General features: G+C 35.3%; 1 protein-coding gene and 1 long non-coding RNA gene across 7 annotated transcripts in view; one reads left to right on the top strand and one right to left on the bottom strand.

The window, feature by feature from the left end:
* DAAM1 (dishevelled associated activator of morphogenesis 1) overlaps nucleotides 1-27,991 on the bottom strand; it is a 232,987-nt gene that overhangs the window by 79,055 nt on the left and 125,941 nt on the right. For all 6 annotated transcript variants that reach the window (XM_007472963.3, XM_056810827.1, XM_007472959.3 and 3 more), the window contains exon 4: nucleotides 2,381-2,452. In XM_007472963.3, coding sequence (XP_007473025.1) covers nucleotides 2,381-2,452 — 72 coding nt within the window. The remainder of the gene's footprint in view (nucleotides 1-2,380; nucleotides 2,453-27,991) is intronic.
* The window catches only part of LOC103105403 (uncharacterized), a 28,504-nt gene continuing 8,747 nt past the window's right edge, over nucleotides 8,235-27,991 (top strand). The window contains exons 1-2 of the long non-coding RNA XR_001623423.2: nucleotides 8,235-8,464; nucleotides 16,563-16,706. This is a non-coding gene — a long non-coding RNA (uncharacterized LOC103105403). The remainder of the gene's footprint in view (nucleotides 8,465-16,562; nucleotides 16,707-27,991) is intronic.

Here is a 27,991-nt window from a genome sequence, read left to right as displayed (position 1 = left end):
CACAAAGTTCTAGGATTCATCAGTTCATGAACTACTTATATCCTTTGTTCTTTGGTTATCAGATGGAGCTGACACTAACTTTAAAAAGGCAATGTGGTATTCTTTCGGCATGATAAGAAAGAAGAAAATAGCAGAGTAAATAAAATGCTGAACTACCAGCTTAATACCTCTGATATGTCCTTTGCAACATCCATAGCATCTAATTCCATGATTTTTGAATAAAGCACAATGATACTGAATTCATAAAAGTATAAGAGGAACCCAAGAAAAATGTTAAGAAGCACATTTCACTATACAGCAGACTGCCTAATATAGGAATCAGCATTCACTTATGTCAGACAGGGATAAAATGTCATTTTAAATTTTATTTTGCCTAAATTTTTCTATATTCTAAACTATGATATTTAGTGCTTTTAAAAATGACTAATTAAATTTAATATCAAGTTTTAAATTACTAAATCAAAAAGAAGGTAAGAAATTTTAAATTCTTACTCATCAAGTAAAAATTTTCACTGCCTATTATATACTGTTGTCTTAATTAGAATGACATTCTATCCATTTCTTTTGCTGACAGCCAAGTTTAAGAATTGTGAGAATTTTTTTATATACATGAACTATACATGGCAGCACTTCACTAGAACTGCCTGGACAAAACTGCAGAGGCATTTCTGATAATCACTAAGAAACTTTCATGCTGTTGGGGTTATCACTAACATGCGGAAAAGCACCCCTTCCTGAGGTCCTTCCCTCACCCCTTTTCTTTTTTAAAGCATAATATGGCAGGAATAATTAGTGACAATTGGAAAGGAAGAAATGTTAAGTCTTCACTTTTAGTTTTACTATCCTTTAATTTTTAGACTGGAAACACTCAAGTCAGAGAGTTACTCCATTACTTTTCCTGGCACTGCTCACATCTGCCAGACTAATGTTTTGGGTTTTTTTTTTTTTAACTCTTACCTTCTGCCTTAGAATTGATATTATTGGTTCCAAGATATTGGTTCCAAGGCAAAGGAGGGGCAGGGGCTGGGCAATTGGGTAAGTGACTTCCTCAGGATCATACAGTGAAAAAGAGTCTGAGCTTACATTTGAACCCAAGATCTCTAGCTTCCAGGCCTCACTTTCTTTCACTGAGCCACCTAGCTGTACCAGTTTGTTTACTATAAAATAGTAGAAAGAGCATCCACAAAGGGGAAAGCAGAGCATAAAAATTTAAGTCTTCTAAAGTCAAGCAAAAATGTGATTGGCTCACCTATCATAAACCTATCTGTTTTAAACTTTTGCAACAGTACGGTATTGAATCTTTCAAAATAATGAAGATGAGGATTTGGTGAACATTATGTTCAGGGCTTCAAACAAATATATATATATATATATACACATATGTATATGTATATATATATATATATATAATTATATACTTATATATAGGAAAATGAGATCAAGATTATATTTTAATGATAGAGAACATTTTTTTCCTCCAGAGGAAATTTCCTTTCAAAGATACAGGAGAGAAATGGGAAAAGTGACTTCTATGTAAACTGGACATATTATGAAGTATAAATTGTCTGATGGGTAGCCACTGACAAGTTGGGTGGGCCAGGAACAGGAAAAATTATTCCACAATTAGCACCCAAAACATTTATTAGTGATACATTAATTTAAGCTACTGAATAGAAAAAGTTTGGACAGCTGATTTCTGTTGAATGTTTTGCATTTGTTTAATAATGATTGTTCAGCTACTATAAACCCAGAAAGATATGCATGTTCAAAATACCTATTTTGGGAGAAGTGCAGTGTTCTGAGAGAATTCCCAAGGACATCTCAAAGCTATTCAGCTGCCTTTTAATTTTGTCAGTCATTCTGATATTTCCTTGTATTTCATAATCCTGAAAGAATACGTTGACATGCTTGAAAGAAAATTCTGTCTGCTTCTTTAGAAAGTGGGGTAAAAGGATCACCAATCTATGAACTGATGAGACCTTGGAACTCATTCCAAGGAAATATGAAGCATTAGCAGAAGAATTCAACCTAACTACATTAAAATCGTGTTAATTTCCAAGATGTCATGTATCCAGATCTCTGGATGTGTAATCATAGGGACGAAAGCTAAAGATGAATGTAAATAAGATTTCAGAAGATTAAATTTCCTGTTGTAATAATAAACTACTATTTTATTGCATGTTTTTACTTAGAACATATTAGAAAAATATTTTCTAAGACTTTTTTTAAAAAGAGGATCCCAACATGGGTTCTAGAAAGATATTAGTATAGAATATATTATCCAAATGAAAAATCTTCATATTTGATTCTAGGTTATTTACTATGTAACTGACTTGTTCCCCCCCCTCCTCATGTGTCATAATACATAAAATATACCTACAGCAGCCATAGAGTTTAGCTGATCAATATAGAACTCGGGCCAGCTTGTAGCTCCCTTGTTTTCCTCCTGATCCTAAAAGGAGAAAAATAAAAAGATACCAAGAATTAGGTAACTGAATAAACATTTCATCAATGTCTATATGCCCATAATTCCAGCACACTGCTATAAGTTTATGAGACGGCATTCCATTTTCTAAATATCCAGGTTATTTACAGCAAAGCATTGAGTGCATTTTACTATATTTAAGTATATTTATACTATAGCACATAGTACAGTTATCCCTTCCACATCATGGGAGTTAGGAATGTAATGCCCATCACGATCTGGAAAAATCTGGAAAAAATGTTTTGGGTCTCCTTTCATACCAGAGAAGAATTCTAATTTTTTTCTTTTTCTTTTTTGTGGTATTTATGGTACCTTATTGCATTTTATTAGGTATGCATTTCTGAATTTCTAAACTTTTTCCATCATCTGCTGGCCTTCACATATCATCTGCAATTTCCACAAAATTCCCCCCAAATTCCCATTTAATTTTGTATGTCAACCCAGGATATATTGAAACCATGATGGGTAAAGTTGTGATATGAAAGGAATAATTATTTTACTAGATTTACATAAAATATTCTTTATATTTATAATAAAGCATAGGCTACTGAGAGACAACCAAAATGCCCATCTGATGAGGAACATGTTCCTGATGCAGTTCCCTCAGAGAAATCCACAGATTTGAATACTATGGACTTTGAAGAACACTTTCTGGTTCAAGTAGCACATTGAAATACCACAAATACATTTTAGAAAATCAATCAATCAAATCATGTGACAAAGCTATATCTTCAAGGATGCTTTTCAAATGACAATTCTCTTAAGAGAATGAGTTTTATTGAAAGGTCAAGTAGTCTCTAGGTCCTGCACTATACCAAGGACCAACTGTACCTATAAAGTAGGATGCATAAATATATAAAAAAACTGGAAACAGAAAACTTATCCTAACCTCACTTTAGGGTTCTTCATCATCACCATGATCATAATTTACATTTTAATAGTACTTTAATGGTTTTCAAAACACTTACATATGATTTTTAGTCTATTCTATGATGTAGGAAAGACAGGCATTGTCACCATTTTACAAACAAGAAAATTGAGAATATAAATTAAAGCAATAAGCTCAAGGTCACTTGGATAGAAAGTTGGAAAGCTGGGAACAGAGTACACTTTTTGTTATACAAGGTATTACCTACTTGCCCTCTTGCAACAAAGCATTCTTATAATGGATATGGAGGTTCTAGGAGTTGGTTTAAAAAAAAAAAGATTCATTTGGAGATGGCTAACTCTTCTGCAATAGATGAAAATAAGGTATTAAAAAAAGATAGGATTTAGCTAACTTTTTGAAGGAAAGTAGTGAATGCATTATTTTAGGGAGATAGTATTGGATTGACTAAAGTATAAAAGATAGTAGACCTGGGGTTAGAAGTTACAAGTCTAGAGCTATCTGATCCTAATACTGGCAATAAACCCAAAATCTGCTTCCCAGAGACTAACGAACAAGAGATAGTCTAAAGCCTACCAAAGTCCCTAGTGCTAATATGGATCACTAGGACTCAATTGGAATAGAACCTAAATGGGGAGGGTTACTATTCATCCTTCATTTCAAAGAGGATCAATATTGATATTACAGGGTGACGTCTTGACTTGCTCATGAATTAGATTTAATGAGGCAGAGTTGTACAAAGTTGTAAACCCCACTCTCTATTCCAGTCATTGGGAGTCTAGTGGCAAAGACAAAAGTAGGATGACTGCAGATGGCCTGAGAAGTGTGTCTGATCAAGCTCTAGGAACTCCATAGCTTCTGCTTCAATAGCCTTCCTAGCCCTTGCAACCAGTTGTTCTCATCCACCCATTCCACAGGGTGAAGTCTTCACATGCTTGGAGTAGACATCCCCCTAAATCACTGATGGGTTTGATGCCTCTTAGTTACTCTCAACCTGGCTTAGCCATCTGCCAAGATGGTGTTTCTGGTATATGGCTTCTGCACATACTACACCTTCTTGGAGCCACAAGGAAGAGTTGGGTGATAAGACACCAAAGGTGGATGAACAGTTTTAAAAGGCTAAGAAACAATGTAGGGGTAGGGGTGCCCTGAGATGGAAATTAAATGCATTGTCTCCAGTTTCAAATATTCCAACAAACATTTGTATTATAGAAGCCTACTTATACATGTGTGCAAATGACATACATCAAATTAGCCTTTCATATTAGAAAATAATAATAATACTGCTGGGGATTCCTAAGCAATGGTACAAATGTGACTAAAACTCAGATGTGTGACTAGAGGTACTTTCTAGACTCAAAAGAACCATTAAAACTACCTTATGGCTTAGAAAAATAGAACTTAGACATTCCTTTAGTTTGGTAGTCCTTTATTTTCTGTTTTAAATATGTTTTATTTATTTTTATCATTCTTTTAAACATTTTGTGTTCCAAATTTTCTCTCTCCTTCTAGCCCTTCCTGCACCCACTGGGAAGGCAAGCAATATGATATCAATTATATATGTGAAACCATGCAAAACAGAGTCCTAAATTTTCTTTTATAGTATTTTAAATTTTATTTTAAAAAATTTTCCATGGTTACATGATTCTTGTCTCCCTCCCCCTTCCTGGAGTTGATGAGCAATTCCACTGAGTTATACAAACATTATCAGAGAGTCCTAAATTTTAAAAGAATAATTTAACGATTTCTATTGCACATTTCTGGGTGGAAATCTGGAATTGTGCCATTTATTTACTATTTGATAATACAGTAATAACTTTATAGCATTTGATTTAATGGCTGAAAATTAAGGGTAAGGCTATGAAGTAATATACCTAGGAATATATTACTCTTATCATCATTATTAGAATCCAACTACCACGGGTAGATGTTTCAAATTGAAGCACTTAACAACTAGCTTTTATAAAGTGTCTACTAATGCCTGGCATACTTTACCAATAAAATAATTTACTGTAAATAAATCTTTTGGACAGATCCATTCTAAAGGAGGAAAATAAATTTGAAATTGAACTATTATGCAGTCTCAAGAAAAAAGGGTAAACATACAGGTAACACATCATTGCATTAAGTTGGTTAGTATATTTGTATTCAGTAAGGTCCCTGAACTTAGAAAGTAGGCCCTAGATGATTGATCAAACACTAAAGAAATGGCTTTGATGTTGGACTCTATTACATTTCACAGTAGTACTGGACACAAATTTAACATAAGTAAATAAAATGGTTGAGTTTGTGACCTAGATACCAATCCCTAGCCCCAGTCCCTTTGTATTTTTTGTCTTCTCCCTAAAGGATTGCTAGCTAAACTCCAATGTTAAAAGAATATTTAAGAAGCCTGAATTCATGGCTATTCAATGGAGTTTGGAGATATAAAAAAGACAAAATGGTGCTGAGGCAAATTTCCAAGTCAACCAAAATCATGTGTACATCAGAGATCATGTGAAGGCCTGCCCAGTTAAGCTCCACTAGTCACTGTTACAGGAGAGAGGTTCTAAACCAGATAAGCAAGGTTAGTGTCAGCACCAAGAGATTCCTGTACATGCTGTAAGCATACAGTGATCTCAACAGATAATCAAACATCAACCTAGATACCGTAGTCAAAATAGAAAAGAGAATCCTCTGGAGCAGAATTTCAGGTTGTCATACCAAAAAAAAAAAATAATAATAATAATAATTCAGATGGAAACCTTAACCTATCTTTCCCAATAACTTGCTTTGTTAAATATGTTATATACAAATTCTTCACAAGTCTATGAGTTCTAAACTGTTCACAAATGGCAAAGATTCCAATAACTAATGCCCTCTTAGAAATGGCAAAAGTTCTTTCTATCCCTTGTTAGCTAGATTCCCCCCCCCCCTAAATCTATCTTCCAAATCATCAGCCCTCTCCAAACATCCATCCACTTTCATCTCTTACAACTAAGGCGAGCAAATAAAGGAAAGAGGAAAAAAGACCGTGTTTTGCTACTTAAATATGAAAATATTCTGTGGCTGAGTCCATATATATCCTCTATTTCTTGATTCAGAGAAAAGGGATTTATCCTTTGGTTAGGTTTAGAGGTCAGCTCTCTGCAGAAGCATATTTATTTATATTTGTCTAAAGAAATCACATAGTTGGTAAAGGCTGCCCCAGGGCTTGGATGATCAGATATACCATTTTTTATAGGGTTATGCTGTTCTTGCTTACTTTTGCTTAATGAATGGAAAAGTTCCGGCATCTTAACGACCATCTCTCTAGTTCAAAAGTTTTATTGATGCCTTTTCTTTTGGTTTGGGAATATGCCTTTCTTTATTTCTACCCAAAGAGACTTCTTTTGTATCTAAGGAGTGGGGAAAGTTATGCAAAAGTATCATATTCACTCCATCTGACAATATAGTTAACTACTTTTCTAAGGAAAAGGAGATATGTTTCTTTGTGATTTCTGCTGAGAAAAGCTAAGTCATTATAATTGAAATTTTTTTATTGTTTTTTCCATTTATATTATGTATTTTTTTTCTTGCTTCTGCTTACTCTTTATGAATTCATACAAGTCTTCCTACATTTCTCTAAACTTCTTATAGTAAGCATTATCCGATGGTGCGATAAAATTCCATTATATTTAAGTACTACAATTTGTTTAGCTATTCTTTAACCAATGGGTACATACATGAAATAAGTGAAAGCACTAATATTTAATGAATACTAATTGAAGTCATTTTAAAAATTCTTTTAGATGATATTTAATAATATTGGGGTGGGGGCAACATTTTTAACAGTATTGAGAACAGAGTTAGGACCCTTTATCAATACAACTCAGTAACTGTTCTTAGTCTTTGGAGAGTCCCTTGTGGCACTGAGTTTACATGACTTAGCTGTAATGAACCAGCATAGACTGGCTTTATCTATTTTTCTTTGTTAAAAGAAAAGGGTTTGGGTTTTTGTTGTTGTGGTGGTGGTGGTTGTTTGGGGGTTTTAAGGAGGGAAGAGAAATATCATGGAAAAACACTGGACTGCCACAGCTGACACATTTAGTGTTACAGTTGCTCAAATTAGCAGAATCATGTCCCTCAAAAACTTCTTCTAAGACAGAGTGTGAAACACTATAAAACAAAATAGTTCACACAGAGCCAATATGTGTAAGAAGAAGAGGTTGAATCCAGGTCTTCCTGGCTCCATGGACAGTTTTCTATTCACTATGTTATATTACCTCTTGTATGTTTTATGGAAATAGAATTCTATATATGATATATCTCAGAAATATCAATTATGCTCAAAGAATTACAAAACCTTCTAACCCAGCAATATTATTATTAGATTTATTTCCAGGTGATTAAGGAAAATGGAAAAAAATAGGTTCTAAAATATTTATAGCAGTTCTCTTTGTGGTGGCAAAGAACTGGAAATTGAAGGGATGTCCATCAATTGGGTAATGGCTAAACAAGCTGATGTATATGACTGTGATGGAATACTATATCTCATCATATGAAATGATGAACAGGTTAATTTTGGAAAAACACAGAAAAACCTACATGAAATTATGAAGAGTAAAATGAGCAAAACCAAGAGAACATTATATACAGCAACAAAAATACTGTTTGAATATTGACATGCATATGTCTACCTGCAGAGGAAGAACTGATAAATAGAAATAAGACATAGTTTTATCCTCTCTAATGGGGGGAGGGGAGAGAGGGAGTTAACTGAATATTTAAAAATAACAAATAAATTGGGAAAAAAATCCTTTTTTATCATGTGATTCAATGAACAAACTTTAAAACCAAATGTCTTCCTATATACTGTTAAGAATTCTACCATATCAACTGATTTAGAATTAAGAAAAAAACAAACTCAGAAGAATCTAACACCACAGTTTAAGACTTTTATAATGACTACATTCCTGCAAATAAAGACATTAAAATGCAGTTGAACTCAGATGAAAGGCAATGAACAATATAGGTTCAAAAAAACTGATGATGCAGCACAACTTTCTCTTTTCAAAAAAGAGGTGGCAGGATGGTGGTGGCAAATAGGTGCTGAATATTATACATGCTGTCAGGTATGATCCATATTGATTTGGTTTTTCTTAACTATTTTTCTTTGCTACATACTAGGAAGCATCTGGAGGGTTTGGGGTGGGGTTGGGATTTCAGGTTTCCCCCACCCCCCCAGTAGGAACGTCCTATTGGACTGACAAAGCTTACAGAGTTAGCACTTTGCTGGCTTAGTCAAACAAGCAAAACCACATACCCAGCAATTACTTTATAGGACACAGAAATGTACAACAATGTAAAAGAAATTACTTCATCATACCTCATATCATGTTTTGTCCAGTCTTTGACATGTTTGCAATTTTTAGCCTAGATGGTTAGTAAATTAACACATTTTAACATATCAATAAACTCTTACACCATATGGAAAAATAATCAATGGTGTCAATGACCTTGGCTGCCTCACATCTTGCTCCCAGATTTGCTACCAGACCAGTTGGTCAGAATGCTAAAAAGCAGGTTTTAATATAACCTGCTCTTGGGAAAACAATCAAAGTGTGTTTATGATTTGCAATATAATGTTTAATGTGAGACTATAAAGGAAACCTCTGCTAGAAATTAGTATTTACAATGTGGAGAGAATCAAGTGAAGTGATAGGCAGATTCTGGGATTTCAGTCAGGAAAATATTCTTAAGACATATATTTCAGTCAGGAAAATATTCTTAAGACATATAGGAAATATACTAATGAGAATGGTATTCATTTTCTTCTAGAAGAAAATTATTCTGTTTTTTCCTTGCTCATAGAAAGAACTACCAGCCATTTTTTATTATTCAGTCATGTCCAGTTCTTTGTGACTCCATTTGGAGTTTTCTTGGTAAAGACAGCAATGGTAAAAATGGTTTGCCATTTCCTTCTCCAGATCATTTTACAGATGAGGAAAGTAAGGCAAGCAGGGTTAAGTGACTTAGCCAGTGTCAAACAGCAAGTATATGAGACCAGATTTGAACTTAAGATGTTTTCCTAATTCTAGGCCCATGTTCTATCCACTGCACCACATAGTTATCCTGGCCAAATAGATTAAAATAAAATTAAATTACATCAAAATTATAGGTTTGAAGAAGCTGACTACTGTCCAGTACTGAGTTAAGAGACTTGCAAAGAATATCTATGACTGTCAAATTAGCATGAAATCCTTCAATAAACTATGATCTACTTCATGAACTAAAAGTTCTGGAAGGATTATATCTTTGGAATGAGTCAATGTGGAAGTGCTGATGTTACTCTAATCTGTTGACTAAATTCCAAACTCTCCTGGGGTCAACTGAACATAAGCATCTTCCTTCCCCATTATGTAGAACTGTCAAACCTCCAGGCCCATTGACTCATGCTCAATATATTTGATATGTATGTAGATAAAATATAGATTATCATAATTCAGACACCAACATATTTACAGGCAAGTGTTCCCAGATCTATGGGGGCCCTACATTACCATATATAAAGAGTCTGTTGGTCAAAAGAACGTTCTGTGTTAAAGTTAAGAGTTTTATAACAATCATGGTTGTGGACTTGGACCAGCAAATGTTCAAGGAAATTCACTTGAGTTCATAGCTGTTGGAGACAATCTTTGTAACCAGTGCAAGCTACGAGGATGAGCTTCTGGCAGCTGTGAGCTTCCTAGGTTAACTCCATCCCAAACCCATTGCTCTAGGTCGTCCCATGGTTTTGAGATACAAGATGCTGCCTATAAAATATAGCCTTAGAGGTGTTTTGTTAAACTAAGGTGATGTCACTACTCTAAATCTCCCCCTGCTGCCCACCCCCACACACATACCAAGGCAAGGCAGACCAAAGGAATTCCAAATACTAGACTGATTTCTAGCTTCAGTAATATTAATGAAATTACCCAAAGCCTTATTGTAATTTTACCATCTTTCAACCTAGTGTTCTCAATTTTAGGGAAAGAAAGAGAAGGGAAGGAAATAAATGGTATGTTATTTTATAGGAGCAAAAATACTGTAAAACACCTTAGAGAAATGATATTCAAAAATTAAAAGTCTCATTTCTTTAACAATGTTAATTTCTTATTTATCCTATCTATAGCTTGTGTATCCATTTGCTCCTTTGTTGCCTCCCTCTCCTTCATTAGATTATAAGCTGTTTCAGGGCAGGTACTGTCTTTAAACAAAACACAACTTTGTTATATTAAAATTCCCAGGAATCTCCCACCCTTCACCTTTCCATACTAGAGAAAGTATCATGTGACCTCCTCCTCCAATTTTTATATATATATATATATATATATATATAATGTTCTTCCTTGTTTTTATTTATCATTTCTTTCTCTGGAGGTGGACATATACAAGTTATTCTTCATACAATATTTTTGCTGCTGTCTACAAAGTTCTTTTGGTTCTACTCATTTCATTCTTCATAATTTAAGTCTTTCCATGATTTTGTAAAAATGCACTTGCTCATCATTTCTTACATGTCTTTTTTTTGGGGGGGGGTATTCCCAGTGCTATTTCTGGTGCAGAGTAGGCACTTAATAAATGTTTACCAATTAATTATAAGAAGACTATAGGACAACATGCACAAAAAGAGATGTCAGGCTTGAAGTATCCTCAATGCTAAAATATCAGTGAATTAATAATATAAGAATGTGGGGCTGCTAGAACTTCTTTAGCTACATTTGTATTTAGGAGTCAAAGACAGAGAGGAGGGAGGCCAGGATATGTTGCCAGGAAAATGTGCACTTCAGTCTGATGCCCACTGCTTCTCTGTGTGACCATAGGAAAGTCATTTAACCTTTTGTTTTTCTCATCTGTAATACCCACAAGTGTCTACCCCACAGCGTTGCTGTGAGACTCAAATAAGAACTTTTCAAACCTTGCATGCCAATAATTACCACCTATACAAAAAGAGAAAGAGTTTTACAATTTCACAAGGAGATACTGATCAAAGAAAAAGAAGGGAAAGAGAACTGCGAGTTAAATAAAGAAGACTGATCAACCTGAAATTATTAGTCCCACAAACATGGCTTATTTATGCAGATGTAACATTTTGTACTTTGCACCTGTAATTTAGTCATGTATGGAAATGGTGAATGGTCCAGATCAGTCTTGGTGTATTCATCAGTCAAGGAAACATAATTTTACTTTAGTTGGCATGGAAATCAGAGAGCAATGAGGTTTAAGAGTGCAGACAGTGTTACAGATTAAACCATGGTTGTACTTTGTCATCAAAACAAATAGTGATAAAGTGAACTTATCATTATGTCCATATTTACATAGTCAGCACTTTTGGTAGATTTTTTTTCTCTTTCTGGTAAATAAGAATATTTTTTATTTTCCAAAATCCATTTTTGTTTCTCTAAAAATTTTAGTGCAACATCTTTCTTCCAAGAAGCTCTTCACAAGATCTTCAACAGGACAGTCAGGTAGTGTAGGCAGAAAAGCATGCTGGACCTGGAGTCAGGAAGTCCCAAATTCAAATCTAACCTCAAATACTTCCTAGAATGTGTGATCATAGACAAATCACTTAACCTCTGTCTTTATTCCATCATTTGTAAAATGGGGATAATATTAGCTTCCACATTCAAAGGCTATTACTGAGGATACAGTGAGATATTACAAATAACTTTGCAAACCTTAAAGTTTTATATGGTAATTATTATATTCCCCCTGTACTTTAGGCATTAGAAGTGGTCATTAGCTGGATAGATCAGAAAAAAAGAAGCTATTCCAAAACCTTTGAAGGGAAAAGTACCAAAAGTTCTAAACCTTTCCTTTTTTGGTGTACTTTGTAGGGGAAATATACATGTAAAAATGTCAACTTTCTGGATTTAGAGCAAGTCCATGGATTATTCTGGAATTTAGGTCTGGGTTTTCTGCCTGAGTCAGAAGCAACAGAGGCTAAAGGAGATAATACGATTTGTACTTTGATTCTTGACCTGTCAGAAATTCACAGCAGTGCTTAGATCAACATAATTCTCCACTGTAGAAAGACAAGCATATTAGGATATAAGGATATAATTTAAATAGATGAAAATCCCAAAAGAGAAGTTAAAATCCTACTGGACTAAGATATAGTACCTAGTTTTTATATAGAGCCTTGAGTTTTGCAAAATACTTTAAAATATATTTCTTTTGATCTTCACAACAACTCCTGTTTTCCAAATGAGGAAGTGGAGGCAGAGAGAATTTAAGCTCCTAACACAGAGAGAACACAGCTCCTAAGTTTCTGGGACAGCATTCAAATTCAGGTCTTCCTTAGTCCATGTCCAGATTTTGATCCACTATACCAACTCGTTGCCTCATTTATTTTTGTGATATTTATTTCCTAAAAACTACTATCATTAACACTTCCTTCCCATTCTCATCTACCCCCAAACATCTAGTATTCTGCTTTAAAAAAAATAGGTATAAAACTAAACCACATGCCATTTAAAGTTTACATTGTTTAAAGTTGGTAGATTTGAATGCTGCTTTTGGATATGTTGTCATCAAATTGAGGTGGCATTCTTCAGTGAATTTTTGGTATCTGCTGGTAAGAGTTAAAGCTTCCTTTTTTTTCCCCTTTATCTTTATTTAAGGCTTCCTTTATGACTCAGATCTTTCTTATGAAATGTATTGATATTACCACTAATGACCTAGGGAAACTAGTTATTGCTTAAGTACTGGCAATGTGTTGAGTAAATAATATCTAAAAATAGGATCCCAACAGGTACCACCATCCTGAAACAGGGCTTTGTATCTTCTCAACAGGCATCCCTATAATCTCCAGTGTCTTGCTGGCATTTGTTATCACTGAGAAATACTAAATGTCCCTCAGGACTTTCTTCCAGATTTACTTAAGGAAAATATTTTCATAGAGCACACTGCTGAAGTTAAAAATAGATGGAAGAATGAGGGAAATACATGAATCTTGTGCATGCTCTACACTAAACTGACATGATTTCTGGAGGTGATTCTCACTGCTGTGTACTCTTGGGAGGGATGCAGGGTATATGTCAGAGAGAGGGAGGATGATGACATCATAGAAACTAAAACAAAAAAAAAAGAACCAGAATTTTTTTCCAGGCTGCCTAGTTTCTTCAGGTTGCCATCAAGTATATAAAAGAGACATAATTACAGTTAACCAATTAAAGACAACTAGGTGGGAGGCAGCTAGGTGGTTCAGTAGATTGAGAGCCAGTTCCAGAGATAAGAACTTAGAGATGGGTTCAAATCTGGCTTCAGGCACTTCTGAGCTATGTGACCCTGGACAAGTCACTTAATCTCTATTCCCTATCCCTTATAGCTCTTCTGCATTGGAACCAATATGTAGTATTGATTCTAAGATGGAAGGTAAGGATTTTATTAAAATTAATATACTTTTTAAAAAGACAACTACATAGAGAACTGGTCCTGGAGTGAGGAAGAGCTGAGTTCAAATCCAGTTTGAGGCATTATATCTGACCCCTAAACACAGTCATTTGATTTCTTTCTTAGTTTCCTTATCTGTAAAATGGTAATAGAATCTAGCACCTCCATTTAAAGGTTGTTGTGAGGTACAAATGAGATAGTATTAGTAAAGCACTTTACAAACCTTATAATACTATATAATTGTTAGCTATCATTATTACTGGTATTTACAATGATAATAATAATAGAAAACCTATTTTAAGTTCCCTGTAGGCAAATTAGGAATTAAGAAGCATGCCTGATAGTCAAGTAGACATTTATAATGCCCAAATCTTCTTAGGAGTCTACTACTACTTATATGTTTGTAGCCACCAAGCAGCTTAGGGGCTTAAGTTTCACTATGGGAGAAACAAGTTAATACAAATAGCCATGAAGTACAAAAGATAGACAGATAGATTTGAAGTCAGAGGGACTAAGGATGAATCTTATCACTGTGACATTAGGAAAGTAATTTCACTGGTCTTCAGGTTTCTTTCTTATGTTCAAGATCAAGGGGTTTGAAGAGAAGGAATCTTAGAGATTATCCAAATGTAAATCCTAGGACCTAGTATACACAGCAATCAGAAAAGGAAAATTCAACACAAACACTGGGATTTTTTTTTCTAATTTATTTTTCCAACCCTGGCCTTTGAAATAAAGTTAGAGAATCATGAGTCACCCGAGTTTATTCCACTCATGGCAATGAGAGAAAGAGATGAAGTGAAAGCTGGAATAAGGTTTTAATATGCTTCTGTAAAAAGTTTGCAGGATATACTGGAACATTCACTGGGTCTGAGATCAGAACAATCACACATTTACTGCCAAAATAATTGATAAATGGTATTACATAGCTTCACAAACTAGTCTTTATCAGGAATTTCACCAAAGCAGGAAATGAGGTATTTTTGCTCATTTGGAAGGACAGAGATTGGGTGCTGATTTAAACAAGAAGTAGTTTTATATTTAACCTCTTAATTCAATCACTAGCTGATTTTTAAAACTAACCTACTACCCAATAGTTCTTTCATTCCAAACTAATAACAATTTTTTAAAATTGACCTGAAAAATGTACTTTTAATTTCCTTGTTCTCTCCATCTCAATGCCCCTCAACCCCCAGGTTGGGAATAAATATCATTCCACAATTGAACTGTGGGAAAATGGAAACACTAATGCATTGTTGATGGAACTGTGAACTGATCTAACAATTCTGGAGGGCAATTTGGAACTATGCCTAAAAAGCTACAAAACTCTGCAAACCCTTTGGTCTACTACTACTACTACTACTACTACTACTACTACTACTAGGTCTATATCCCAAAGACATTTAAAAAAAGGGGGGGGGGACTTATTCATACAAATATATTTATAGCAGCTCTTTTGTGATAGCAAAGAATTGGAAATTGAGGGGATACCCATCAATTGGGGAATGGCTGAACAAATTGTAATATATGACTGTGATAGAAAGCTATTGGTATATAGGAAATGATTAGCAAGATAGCAACAGAAAAAACTGGAAAGACCTGATGCAGAGTGAAGTAAGCAGAACCAGGAGAACATTGAATATAATAACAGCAATATTGTACAATGTTTAACTGAGAATGAATTAGTATTATGAGCAATATAATAATCCGATACAATTCTGAAGGGCTAATGACAAAGAATGGTATCTGCCCCTAGAGAAAGAAATGATGGAGTCTGAATAGAGATCAAAACATAGTATTTTTCACTTTATTTTATTTGTGTTTTTATTTTGGGGTTTTGGTTTTATATGAATATTCCCTCACAAGATGACCAACATGGAAATAGTTTTGTATAATTATATGTCTTTAACCCAAATGAAATTGAAGGAGAAAAGAAAGACAATTTGGATAATTTTGGGAAATGTATATAAAAATTATTAGGAAAATAACATACTTTTTATAAAGTTAGTACTACTGTCATTTGCATGATAGATAAATTGAATGATTTAGATAGCCACATTCTCTAACATGAAAATAAAAATAAATTATATCTATCTATATGTATATATATGTAATGTATATTTTTATTGATATGCATCCAATCACTCCTTAAAACTTTATAAGTTTTTTAATTCTCTGACAGTAGAGACATAATTCATTTATCTACTTCCCCTAGAGCCTATCCTAACATGCTGGCATTTAATATATACTGAATTCATAAATACAACAAAAGCTGTAAAGACTTTCTATTAATAAGAACATAATTTTATTTGGAGGTGTGGGGTGAAAGGGGGAAGATGGGAATGAGATGAAAGACTTTGTTAACCTATTTCTATACTTAAAGAGTCAGGAAATTCTCCTTGTTCGGTAATTTAAAACTGACTCTTATTCTAGAAGTAAAGACGGGGAACAGCTGTTTACTATTCTCAATCATCTGCATATAAACTTGAAAACTTAAGTCAATGACCTCTTAACCTCCTTTCCCTAAAGAGGAATAGTTCCCACTCAGCTGACCTTTCCTCAGTTTTCTCTCTCAAATGCCTTTAACCCTGTTTACAGCTTGCCCAACAAAGCCTCTGTATATTAGTGAGAATTGTAGCCAAGATCAGTCATAGAGATTGATCATTAATACAGAGCAGGGAAAGACATTAGAAGTCATCTGATCCAACCTCTTTATTGCAGATGAGGAAACTGAGCCAGAGACACACAGTGGTGATTGATTTGTATCCTCTTTGCTGCTTCTTTTTCTGGGTTTAGAGGACAACATCTGGTCTTGAAGGCAGGAAGAAACCAAGAGGGATTGCAGAAACTGAAGGAGTCTATGCATTGTCTTACACTTGGTCTTGGGAAGCAGTAGAATTCAGTGCCTGGCTCTACTCCTAACTCTCCATGTAATTTTGGGTAATTATTTTATGTTTCTGGGCCTTCATTTTCTCATCTATAAAATGAAAGGTGATTTCTTCAGGGTCCTTCCAGCTCTAACATTTTATGATTCTAATTTAGACAATTCTAGGGGTTTGGGGAAAGGGGCAAAAAAGAAAGCAAAAATCTTACTGCTCAGCATTATTTCTCCTATTACCAACTCATTTTCTTAGCTGCTTAAAAATTCAAATTTAAGCTTTCTGTTTTGGTTTATAAAACCTTAGCAATAACACTAGTCTGGTTCTAGCATTTAAGTCGCTGATCAACTTTATCTTTCAAAGATCTCTTTTCTTGCATTAAGCCAGGCAATCTTCTCCCCAAATCTTCCTATGGATAGTCTCTAACTTGGATGCTACAAACAACTATAATATAGGATTTACATCTCTCCCATTCCCACCATCCAGTTAGTCTGTTTGGCAATGGTGTAGAAAATAAGATTGGTTCTTTTGTCTTAATTCCAAAACTTTCACATATATTCCTTTCACATTTATGGTTCTGACAAAACTGCTTCCCTTTTCTCTTTACCTCCTTTTCTCCCCTCTTCTAACAATAGTGCCTCTTGACTCCAGCCACTGAAAAGAACAACATCCTGATGGCTATTTAGGACACGGTTTTAATCTCTCTCCCAAACTGACAGAAAGAAGTCTTCCTTTTTAGAAAGATTTAATTTAGGGGGATAAAAGAAACAACAACAACAAAAAAGAAGAGGCAGCAGATCGCAAAACTGAATGAACTTAAGTCTCCCTGGATATCTCTCACTACCACTGTTGCCTGACTGTGGCACCCAAAGCCAACATCCCCAGAAATACAAATGTCCTCAGGCTGCAAGCACTTTCTGAAAATCAGGACAGCTAATCTGTGGAAATGGCTGGAAAGGATTCTTGAATATAGTTTAATTTAGCTGAGACCAAACATTGACTTGGTAGCCCAGAGAAGGGAAAAAAAATTTTATTTTTTGAAAGCAAGCTCAAAGTTGAGTGGAGCATTAAGAGCCACTTAACAGTCATGCAGGTAGTTAGACCAGAGGAAAGTGCAATGGTTGGACTTGGAATCAGAAAGACTTGAGTTCAGATTTGACTTCAGGCACTAACTAGCTATCTGGCCCTGGACAAATCATTTAATCTCTGTCTGCTTCAGTTTCTGAACTCAACTGTAAGATGGAGATAATCGTACCCTTCTTCACAGGGATATTGTGAGACTCAAATGAAACAGTATTTATAAAATGCTTAATACAGTGCTTGGCACTAGTAAACATTTCTGTTGTCCAATCTTCATTTTGAAAAGGACCAATGACATCATCATCTTTAAGTGAGGCAGAGCTGTACAAAGTCATCAGTCTTACTCTCCCATAGACATAGAAATTTTGGCCAGTGAAGTCCAGTGGCCAGGCAAAAGTCAGGATGACTGTCGATGGTCTGGGATAGAGTGGATGACCTTGGTATCTTCAATATCTGATCAAGCTCTAAGTGTCCCACAGTGCCTGCTTCAGTAGCCTTCATTGCCATTGGAACAAAGTGTTCTCATCCATCCATTTCACCAAGGGAAGTCTTCACACACCCCCATACCCCATGAACAGTTTTTAAGGCTTGTCCATTACCCTCAACCTAGTTTAGCAGTCTCCCCTCTTCTTTCTCTACCCTACCTCCTCCCTCCCTCTCTTTCCCCCTTCACACACACACACACACACACACACACACACACACACACACACACACACACACACACACACACACACACACACCTTATCTTCTTAAGAGTCAATATTGTATAGGGGCTTCATATCATAAGATCAATAATGACAAGGCAATAGGGGGCAAGCACATAGCTAGGAAGTGTCTGAGGTCAGAGTTGAACCTAGGACCTCCTGTCTCCAGACTTGGCTCTCAATCCACTGAGCCACTGTTTAGCAGTCTCCAGCATGGGATTGTTTGGTCTTATCACTCTGCAGTGTAGCTGCTTTTTCCATGGCTAATTCCAATGAGGTGGCTGGATCCTACTTTCTTTTATAGTGTCCAGGGGATCCTCTACTGGTCTCTGACCTCAGAGGGATTTTATTGTCATCTCTTTCCATGATCCCCAATCTAGAGTTGGTTCCATTTTCTGATGAAGTCTTTGCAAGTCCCCCAACAGGAAGCTAGTCTCATGCCTCTTCCATTATTCTTCTAGGCTCCCACCTGCTTCAGAACTGGCCACCAGTGTTGAGTTTGCCCTATGTCTTCCTGTGACTGAATCTCAGCACTCTAAGTAGCACACACTTGTGCCTATTTCTCTATACAATGCTTTTTTAGGGGGCTAGTTCTGTCCCTGCTTCTGTTTTGACAGGTCAAAGTCAGGATCTATCTTCAGGTTCCCCGCATCAGTGGCGCTCATAATGACTAGCAACTCAAAGCATTTCCTAATTCATCTCAGGTCTTTTATAGGAACTCATTCAAATTTCCCTGGTTCACATCTTAATCCTACTTTGATCAACCCATGTTGATCCACAGATCCATGCTGTTTTCGCTGGTGGCTTCTCTTCCCACTTCTGCCTAGTTTACTTCATGCTCCCTTCACTGGCTTGACTCTTTAGCCCAGCTCTGCTAGCTTCTGGATTTCTTTTTGTGCACATCTGAACTGGACAAAAGTTTATTTCCGATCTTTTGAATTTTCTTTTTCGTTGGCCTTTCCAGGGTCAATTTGAGATATCTGCTGGGCTTTATATGGGAGGGTTTCTCTATGACCCTTTGCATCACCATCTTAACTAAAAACCACATTGCTAATAAGCAAAAGAACTCAAGATATCTTTCATTGTTAGGCAGTTCCTTGTTTAAAAAGCTACAGTTTAAAATCCAAAAGATTGTTAACAGATGCAGTTTCTGGCTTCAGAGTGGGAAAAAGCTCCCTTAAACAAAGAAATATGTTGTGATTGGAAATTTTAAAAAAGTGAATTACTTTTAAAGATAAGAACCACAAATATTTCCTTTTTTGAAAACAACCATAGTCACACAGACAGAACAGTTTCTGGGCCTTTCAAATAAGTTATAATACTGTTAATAGAACTATGACAGACATCAGTAACCTATACTAGCAAAATTGGCAGATTTGTTGAGCTTTAAAATCACAAAAATTTTCTCTCTCTCCTGATTACTAAATAAGGCAAAACTCCAGAAATTCATATCATCCTAGCCTCAGAAATAGTTCCCTCTGCTTTAATTTTGGCATGTACAATGGAGAGCTAGTTAGTTAAGCCTCAGAGACAAAACCAATCAATAAACATTTATTAAACATCTACTTTATGCTAGCTCTGCTACTATGCTAGGCACTGGTGACATAAATCTAATGATAGAGTCAACAAGCAAACAGATATCTACAAACAAGCTACATACAATAAAAATAGGAAATAATTAAGAGATAAAGCACTGGAATTAAGAGAAATTGGAAAAAGCTTCCTGTACAAAATGGGATATGAGCATAACACAGTTTTCTAGGGAAATAGTCACAGATCAGATCATAAGTTATTGTTAGCAAGAAGGGAAAAGATTTGATTAGAAAAAACAAATAGCTGGCCAGCCTAGAGCAGTTTTACTTACCCATGTAATTTCCATTCACTTTTTCTTGCCTTAGCTTTTCTGCCCAACACCCATACATGTTGTGTGTTTTCATTGGTTTTAGCTAGGAACTTATTTTACATGTTTAGTATGTATGAGAATTTCCATAATTCTCCAGTTCTTAATCTTAAAAGATTAAAAGTTTGTGATTTCATAAGTTTACACACAATAAGAATTATTTAATTCAACTTGCATGTGATAAACCTGTTTTGAAGGGCCTCTAAATTCCATATTTTCCATTTGAGGTTCTCTTTTTAGTATATGACAGATGTAAGACTAGTAATTCTCCCTGATCATAGAAATGGAACCACACAAATATCACAAACTCAATGAGGAGCTAAAATCAAACATTCTCTATGCTTACTGGTTTGCTTCAAATCCATTCAAACTTCTTACTTAATATTATAAGGCATATTTTATTTATATTAATCTAAATGCTTTTAGCCATAAATATCCTTTCAGTCAGTCAACTATCATCCATTTTTAAATGAGGCAGATCCATGAACCCCATGTGACTCCCCAAAGGACTTGAGTGACCTCTTTTTTGTCTTCCAAGTCACATATCAAATCTAAGTTGATGGAATAAGAAGGAGTCATTGGATAGTAGGAGTCTCTGCATTCCAAGATATCTGGTGAAAACTGGCCTCTTACCAGTAAGACTGGGCTCATTTATCAAGAGGTGGAACTCTGTAACTAGTGTCCAGATCCATTCTCTTTCTAAAAGGCATCCCCCATCACCACACATGAGATGGACTACTACAATGGGAAACTGTAAACTGGCAAGTTGAAAAATGGGCAGCAGCTGTTGGTCTGAGGTCATTATCCTCCAGAGGCTGATTTTTCCTCATGTGAAGGTCAGTAGTTTCCATGATTAACTTTCAATTATTGTCACGGGTGTAATAAAAAATGAAGGAAGAAGGAAACTTTCCCCTCTCTCGGTAACCTGCTCCCATTTTCTGCCCTTTTCTATTCCCTTGCTAAAGCTTGACCTCAAACTTCACTCTATATTGCCTTAAGTGTAAGAAAAAAAAATCCATAGCATAGCAAAAAGGAGGCAATATCATCTGCATACAATATAATTCAACAAGCATTATTAAGTTTATAAGGCACAAAGTTTTAATAATGAGGGTCTGCTCAAATAAAGCTGCATGTCTTTAAAGACAATCTGTATTGGTTCCAAAATCAACACAACCTGATTATATATAAATTTATCACTGAATATTTATTGAAAATATCATATACCTCCCTTTCATTCTTAAAATTTATTTTTCATAATGCTCATAGAATGTCAGATTCATAATTTACGGCAATCAGGTCATGAAAGAACTTGTTCAGAGGTTTGAAATGATAAGAAGATGGAGAAATTCTCACACAGTTAATCAATATAAAGGAAGGAAATGACCAGATTGAAATTTTATTGATCATAAATTAGTCTGGCAATTTAAAGCTTCAAATGGTCTAATAATGTTTAAGTATTAATCAGAGAAGGAATGAACAATATACTTTCCATTTATTATTGCTCCAAGTTCTCAAATACACACAGCTTCTTAATTTATTTCCATTAAATTAAAAAATTGTGCTTTTTAATTTTTTTACACTGTGCAAAAGTATAAGGATATATAACAACATAGGCTTTATATAGTTTAAATATTACATCTGGACATATAATGTCCAAGCAGAGTTTCTAAAATTCAGTCTATTTTTTTGTCACAATTTTCCTGTTTTGATTTCTCTCAAGCTCATTTTCCTAGCTCAGGTCTCGGAAAAATTGGGAGATGGAAATGGTAGCTGAAGAGAGCTGGTACCCATGTATAGGAGTAATGCCAGGAATAGGGAAATGGTTGATGGGGAGGAGAGAAATATAGTGAGGGAAGAGTAAGGAGAAGGAAAAGAGAGATTCTAAAAATTGGCAGTGTGTAGATTTGCGAACTAAAGACAAATCTATGGTGTTCATCAGAATTTTTAAAATAGACTTCCGGGTAAGCATGATGGCAGTCTAGACATGGGACCCTTCCTGTCCCCAGCACCCACTGATATTGACTACGTCAAAAGATAAAAAAAAAAATTCTCATAAGAATGGAGGGAATCTACATTAGAGCTCAGCATTGAAAGTACGTGGGATTTGGGCATTTCCATACTATAAGGGGGTGAAAAAGCTCCCACCTAAACGTGAGCTGATCTACCCACACCCACCCCACCTAAGGAGCCAGAGTCAGAGCCAGCTCATGCCAGAAACAGCGAGTGAGTGAGGGGCACTTCTAGGTCCTTGGGAGCTAACTAAGACCACCAAAGACCTACCCCTGAAACCAGCTACACCTGAAATCTCGGCAGGCAGAGGAGCGCAGACCATGAACACTCCTGTGCAGAGAAGACCTGTGAACAGCAGGGCTAGGGAGATTCCAGAGCTTTCCTCAGGCAAAATCCTTGCTCCTAGATTCCATAAACAGAGAACCAGCCCAGTTCAATCAGATTCCTAACTAAAAAGGGAACCTAAACCTCCAGTGATGGCAAATTCTACCCAGGGGCAAACATCCTCCAAGAACACACAAAAAAGGCAGTGACCATCGAAAATTTTTATGGAGGAAAAACCCAGGCTAAAGAGGAAATACAGGAGGAAATTCAAATAAACCCAACTCTTCCCCCCAAAATGGAAATTGTCCACAAGCTCTGAAAAAATTTAAATTGGAGCTTATCAAAATGATGGAGGCCTTCTGGAAAAAAGAAGTAGGGAATGGTTCAAAGAGAAAACCAAAATATTATAGCAGAAAATCAAAAAATTAAAACAGAAAAACAAAAAATAAAAGCAGAAAACCAAGCCTTAAGGACCAGAATTGAGAAATTGGAAACCAATGATCCTGCAAAATAATAAGAATTAACAAAGCAAGTCAAAAGACTGACAAAATAGAAGAAAACATAAAATATCTCACTAACAAGGTGACAAATCAGGAAAACAGATCATGACAAGACAATTTGAGAATCATTGGTGTACCTGAAAAGCCAGAAATAAACAGAAATCTTGACATCATACTACAAGAAATCATCCAAGAAAACTGCCCTGATGTTCTTGAACAATGGGGCAAAATAGACATTGAAAGAGTTCATAAAACACCCTCTACACTAAATCCTCAAAAGACAACTCCTAGGAATATAATGGCCAAATTCCAGAGCTTTTAAGCTAAGGAGAAAATCCTACAAGAAGCCAAAGAGACAATTCAGATACCAAGGAGCACCAATCAGGATCACACAAGACCTGGCATCCTCCACACTAAAGGACTGCAAGGCCTGGAGCAGGATATTCAGAACGGCAAGAGAACTGGGTCTTCAACCAAGAATCACCTATCCATCAAAACTGACTATATACTTCAGGGGGAAAGTATGGACATTCAACAAAATAAAAGATTTCCAAGTATTCCTAAAGAAAAGACCAGAACTAAGTGGAAAGTTTGATATCCAAACAAAAAGATCAAGAGAAACATGAAAAGGTAAATAAGAAAGAGAGGGAAGGGGAAAAATGTTTTTTCTTATTCAAATTCTCTTAAGGGCTACAATTATATATATATATATATATATAAACATAAGGGGAACATGTTATTTATAACTCTCAAAAATTGCATTCATCATTGTAGTAATTAGAAGAATCACTCAAAGAAAAAGATTGGGGCATTAAGGGCTCTAAGATGATATGCAAAAAATAAAAATAAAAGGGGGGAGAATCAAAGATAGTACCAAGAGATACTTGAAGAAATAAAACAAATAGGATAATCTGCTTCACAAAAAGATATACATGAGAAGGGGAGGGGAAGAATACTCTTATAAGAAGGAGAGGAAGAGAATGTTAATAGGTAATACTTAAACCTTACTCTCAGTGAAATCAATTCTGAGATGGAAGAGCATCTAGATCCATTGGGATCTTGAATTCTATCTTATCCTACAGGGTAAGTGAGAAGGGAAAACTAAGGCAGGTGGGGGGAGGGAATACTAAAAGGGAGAGAAGGAGAGGGGGGAGGGAACTTAACAGACCCTAAATTAAAAAAAATACAAACAAACCAAGAAGGGAACAAAAAGGGAGGGACTAGAAAGGGAAGCATATCAAGGGAGGGGATAGGGGGATTGATTAAAAGTAAACCACTGGTTTTAAAGGATATAGCAAAAGAAGAAAGGACAGAACTAGGAGAAGATTTCAAAATGCTAGGGAATTCACAAGTGACAATCATAACGTTGAATGTGAGTAGGATAAACTCACCCATAAAATGTAGATGAATAGAAGAGTGGGTTACAATCCAAAATCCTACCATATGTTCTCTACAGGAAACACAACGGAGGTGGGTAGATACTCACAAGGTCAGAATTAAAGGTTGAAGCAAGACCTATTGTGCCTCAACTGATAGAAAGAAGGCAGGAATTGCAATCATGATATCAGACAAAGCCAAAGTAAAAATAGACCTGATTAAAAGGGATAGGGAAGGTAAATACATCCTGATAAAAGAGAGTATAGGTAATGAGGAAATAACACTAATCAACATGTATGCACCAAATGGTATAACATCCAAATTTCTAAAGGAGAAACTAGTGGAATTTAAAGAAGAAATAGAAAGTAAAACTATACTAGTGGGAGACCTGAACCTACCACTATCAAATTTAGATAAATCAAATAAAAAAAAAGAAAGAGGTAAAAGAGGTGAATGAAATCTCAGAAATATTAGAGTTAATAGATATATGGAGAAAAATAAATAGGGACAAAAAGGAATACATCTTCTTTTCAGCAGTACATGGTACATTCACAAAGACTGACCATACACTAAGTCATAAAAACATGGCATACAATAGCAGAAAAGCAGAAATAATGCATGCACCTTTTCAGATCATAAGGCAATAAAAATAATGATCAGTAAGGGTATACGGAGAGGCAAATTAAAAAATTAATTGGAATAATATGATTCTCCAAAACCAGTTATTTAGAGAAAAATCATAGAAACAATTAATGATTTCATTGAAGAAAATGACAATGATGAGACATCCTTTCAAACTCTATGGGATGCAGCCAAAGCAGTACTCGGGAAAATTTATATCCTTGAGTTCATATATTAACAAATTAGGGAGGGCAGATGTCAATGAATTGGACATGCAAATCAAAAAACTTGAAAGCGAACAACCCCCCCCCCCAGAAGAAAACCAAATAAGAGATCCTAAAAATTAAGGGAGAAATTGATAAAGTTGAAAGTGAAAGAATTATTGAACTTATAAATGAGACTAGAAACTGGTATTTCTAAAAAAACAAACAAAATAGACAAAGTATACGTCAATCTAATAAAAAAAGGAAAGAAAACCAAATAAATAGTATCATAGATGGAAAGGGAGAACTCACCTCCAATGAAGAGGAAATTAAGGCAATCATTTAAAACTATTTTGCCCAATTCAATGCAATCTAGGTGATATAGATGAATATTTACAGAAATATAAACTGCCTAGATTAACAGAAGAAGAAATAGAATTCTTAAATAATCCCATATCAGAAAATGAAATGGAACAGGCTATCAAAGAACTCCCTAAGAAAAAATCCCCATGGCCTGATAGATTCACAAGTGAATTCTATCAAACATTCAAAGAATAGCTAATCCCAATACTATACAAACTATTTGACATAATAAGCAAAGAGGGAGTTCTACCAAATTTACTTTTATGACACAAATATGGTACTGATTTCAAAGCCAGGAGGCGGGTCAAAAACAGAGAGAGCAAACTACAGACCAATCTCCCTAATGAATATAGATGCAAAAATCTTAAATAGGACACTAGCAAAAAGACTCCAGCAAGTGATCAGGAGGGTTATTCACTATGATTAGGTGGGATTTATAACAGGAATGCAAGGATGGTTCAATATTAAGAAAACCAATGACATAACTGACCATATCAACAAGCAAACCAACAAAAATCACATGATTATCTCAATAGACACAGAAAAGGCCTTTGACAAAATACAACACTCATTATTATTGAAAACACTAGAAATCATAGGAATAGAAGAGTCTTTCCTAAAAATAATAAACAGTATATATCTAAAACCATCAGCAAACATCATCTGCAATGGGGATAAACTAGATGGATTCCCAATGAGATTAGGAATGAAACAAGGATGCCCATTATCACCTCTATTATTTAACATTGTACTAGAAACACTAGCAGTAGCAATTAGAGAAGAAAAAGAAATTGAAGGTATTAAAATTGGCAATGAAGAGACAAAGCTATCACTCTGTGGATGATATGATCGTCTACTTAAAGAATCCTAGAAAATCAACTAAAAAGCTAGTGGAAATAATCAACAACTTTAGCAAAGTTTCAGGATATAAATTAAACCCACATAAGTCATCAGCATTTCTATATATCTCCAACACATATCAGCAGCAAGGCTTAGAAAGAGAAATTCCATTCAAAATCACCCTAGACAATATAAAATACTTAGGAATCTATCTCCGGAGACAAACACGGGAACTATGTGAACACAACTACAAAACACTTTCCACACAACTAAAATTACATCTGAGCAATTGGAAAAATATTAACTGCTCATGGGTAGGATGAGCTAACATAATAAAAATGACCATCCTACCCAAACTTATCTATTTATTTAATGCTATACCAATTGAACTACCAAAAAACTTTTTTTCTGAATTAGAAAAAACATAACAAAGTTCATTTGGGAAATAATGAAAAAAAATGCAAAGGAAGGTGGCCTTGAAATACCAGATCTAAAACTATACTATAAAGCAGTGGTCATCAAAACAATTTGGTATGGGCTAAGAGACAGAAAGGAGGATCAGTGGAATAGACTTGGGGGAAGTGACCTCAGCAAGACAGTCTATGACAAGCCCAAAGATCCCAGATTTTGGGACCGAATTGGAATATCAAATGGTCCCAACTTGGGACCATTTGATAAAAACTGCTGGGAAAATTGGTCGACAGTATGGGAGAGATTAGGTTTGGATCAACATCTCACACCCTACACCAAGATGAACTCAGAATGGGTGAATGACTTGAACATAAAGAAGGAAACTATAAGCAAATTAGGTGAACACAGAATAATATACATGTCAGACCTTTGGGATGGGAAACACTTCAAAACCAAGCAAGACTTAGAAAGAGCTACAAAATATAAAATAAATAATTTTGACTACATCAAATTAAAAAGTTTTGTACAAACAATGCCAATGTAACCAAAATTAGAAGGGAAATAAACTGGGAAACAATCTTCATAACAAAAACTTCTGACAAAGGCCTACTCAAATTTACAAAGAGCTAAATCAATTGTACAAAAAAATCAAGCCATTCTCCAATTGATAAATGGGCAAGGGACATGAACAGGCTATTTTCAGTCAAAGAAATCAAAACCATTAATAAGCACATGAAAAAGTGTTCTAAATCTCTTATAATCAGAGAGATGCACATCAAAACAAATCTTAGGTATCACCTCACACCTAGCAGATTGGCTAACATGCAAAGGAAAGTAATGAATGCTGGAGGGGATGTGGCAAAGTCAGGATATTAATGCATTGCTGGTGGAGTTGTGAATTGATCCAACCATTCTGGAGGGCAATTTGGAACTATGCCCAAAGGGCACTAAAAGACTGCCTATCTTTTGACCCAGTCATAGCACTTCTGGGTTTATACCCCAAAGATATA

This window comes from Monodelphis domestica, chromosome 1 (assembly GCF_027887165.1).
Source record: "Monodelphis domestica isolate mMonDom1 chromosome 1, mMonDom1.pri, whole genome shotgun sequence".
Lineage (NCBI taxonomy): Eukaryota > Metazoa > Chordata > Mammalia > Didelphimorphia > Didelphidae > Monodelphis > Monodelphis domestica.
The sequence above is the reverse complement of the archived record's forward strand: the minus strand, read 5'-3'. Positions and strand labels throughout refer to the sequence as shown.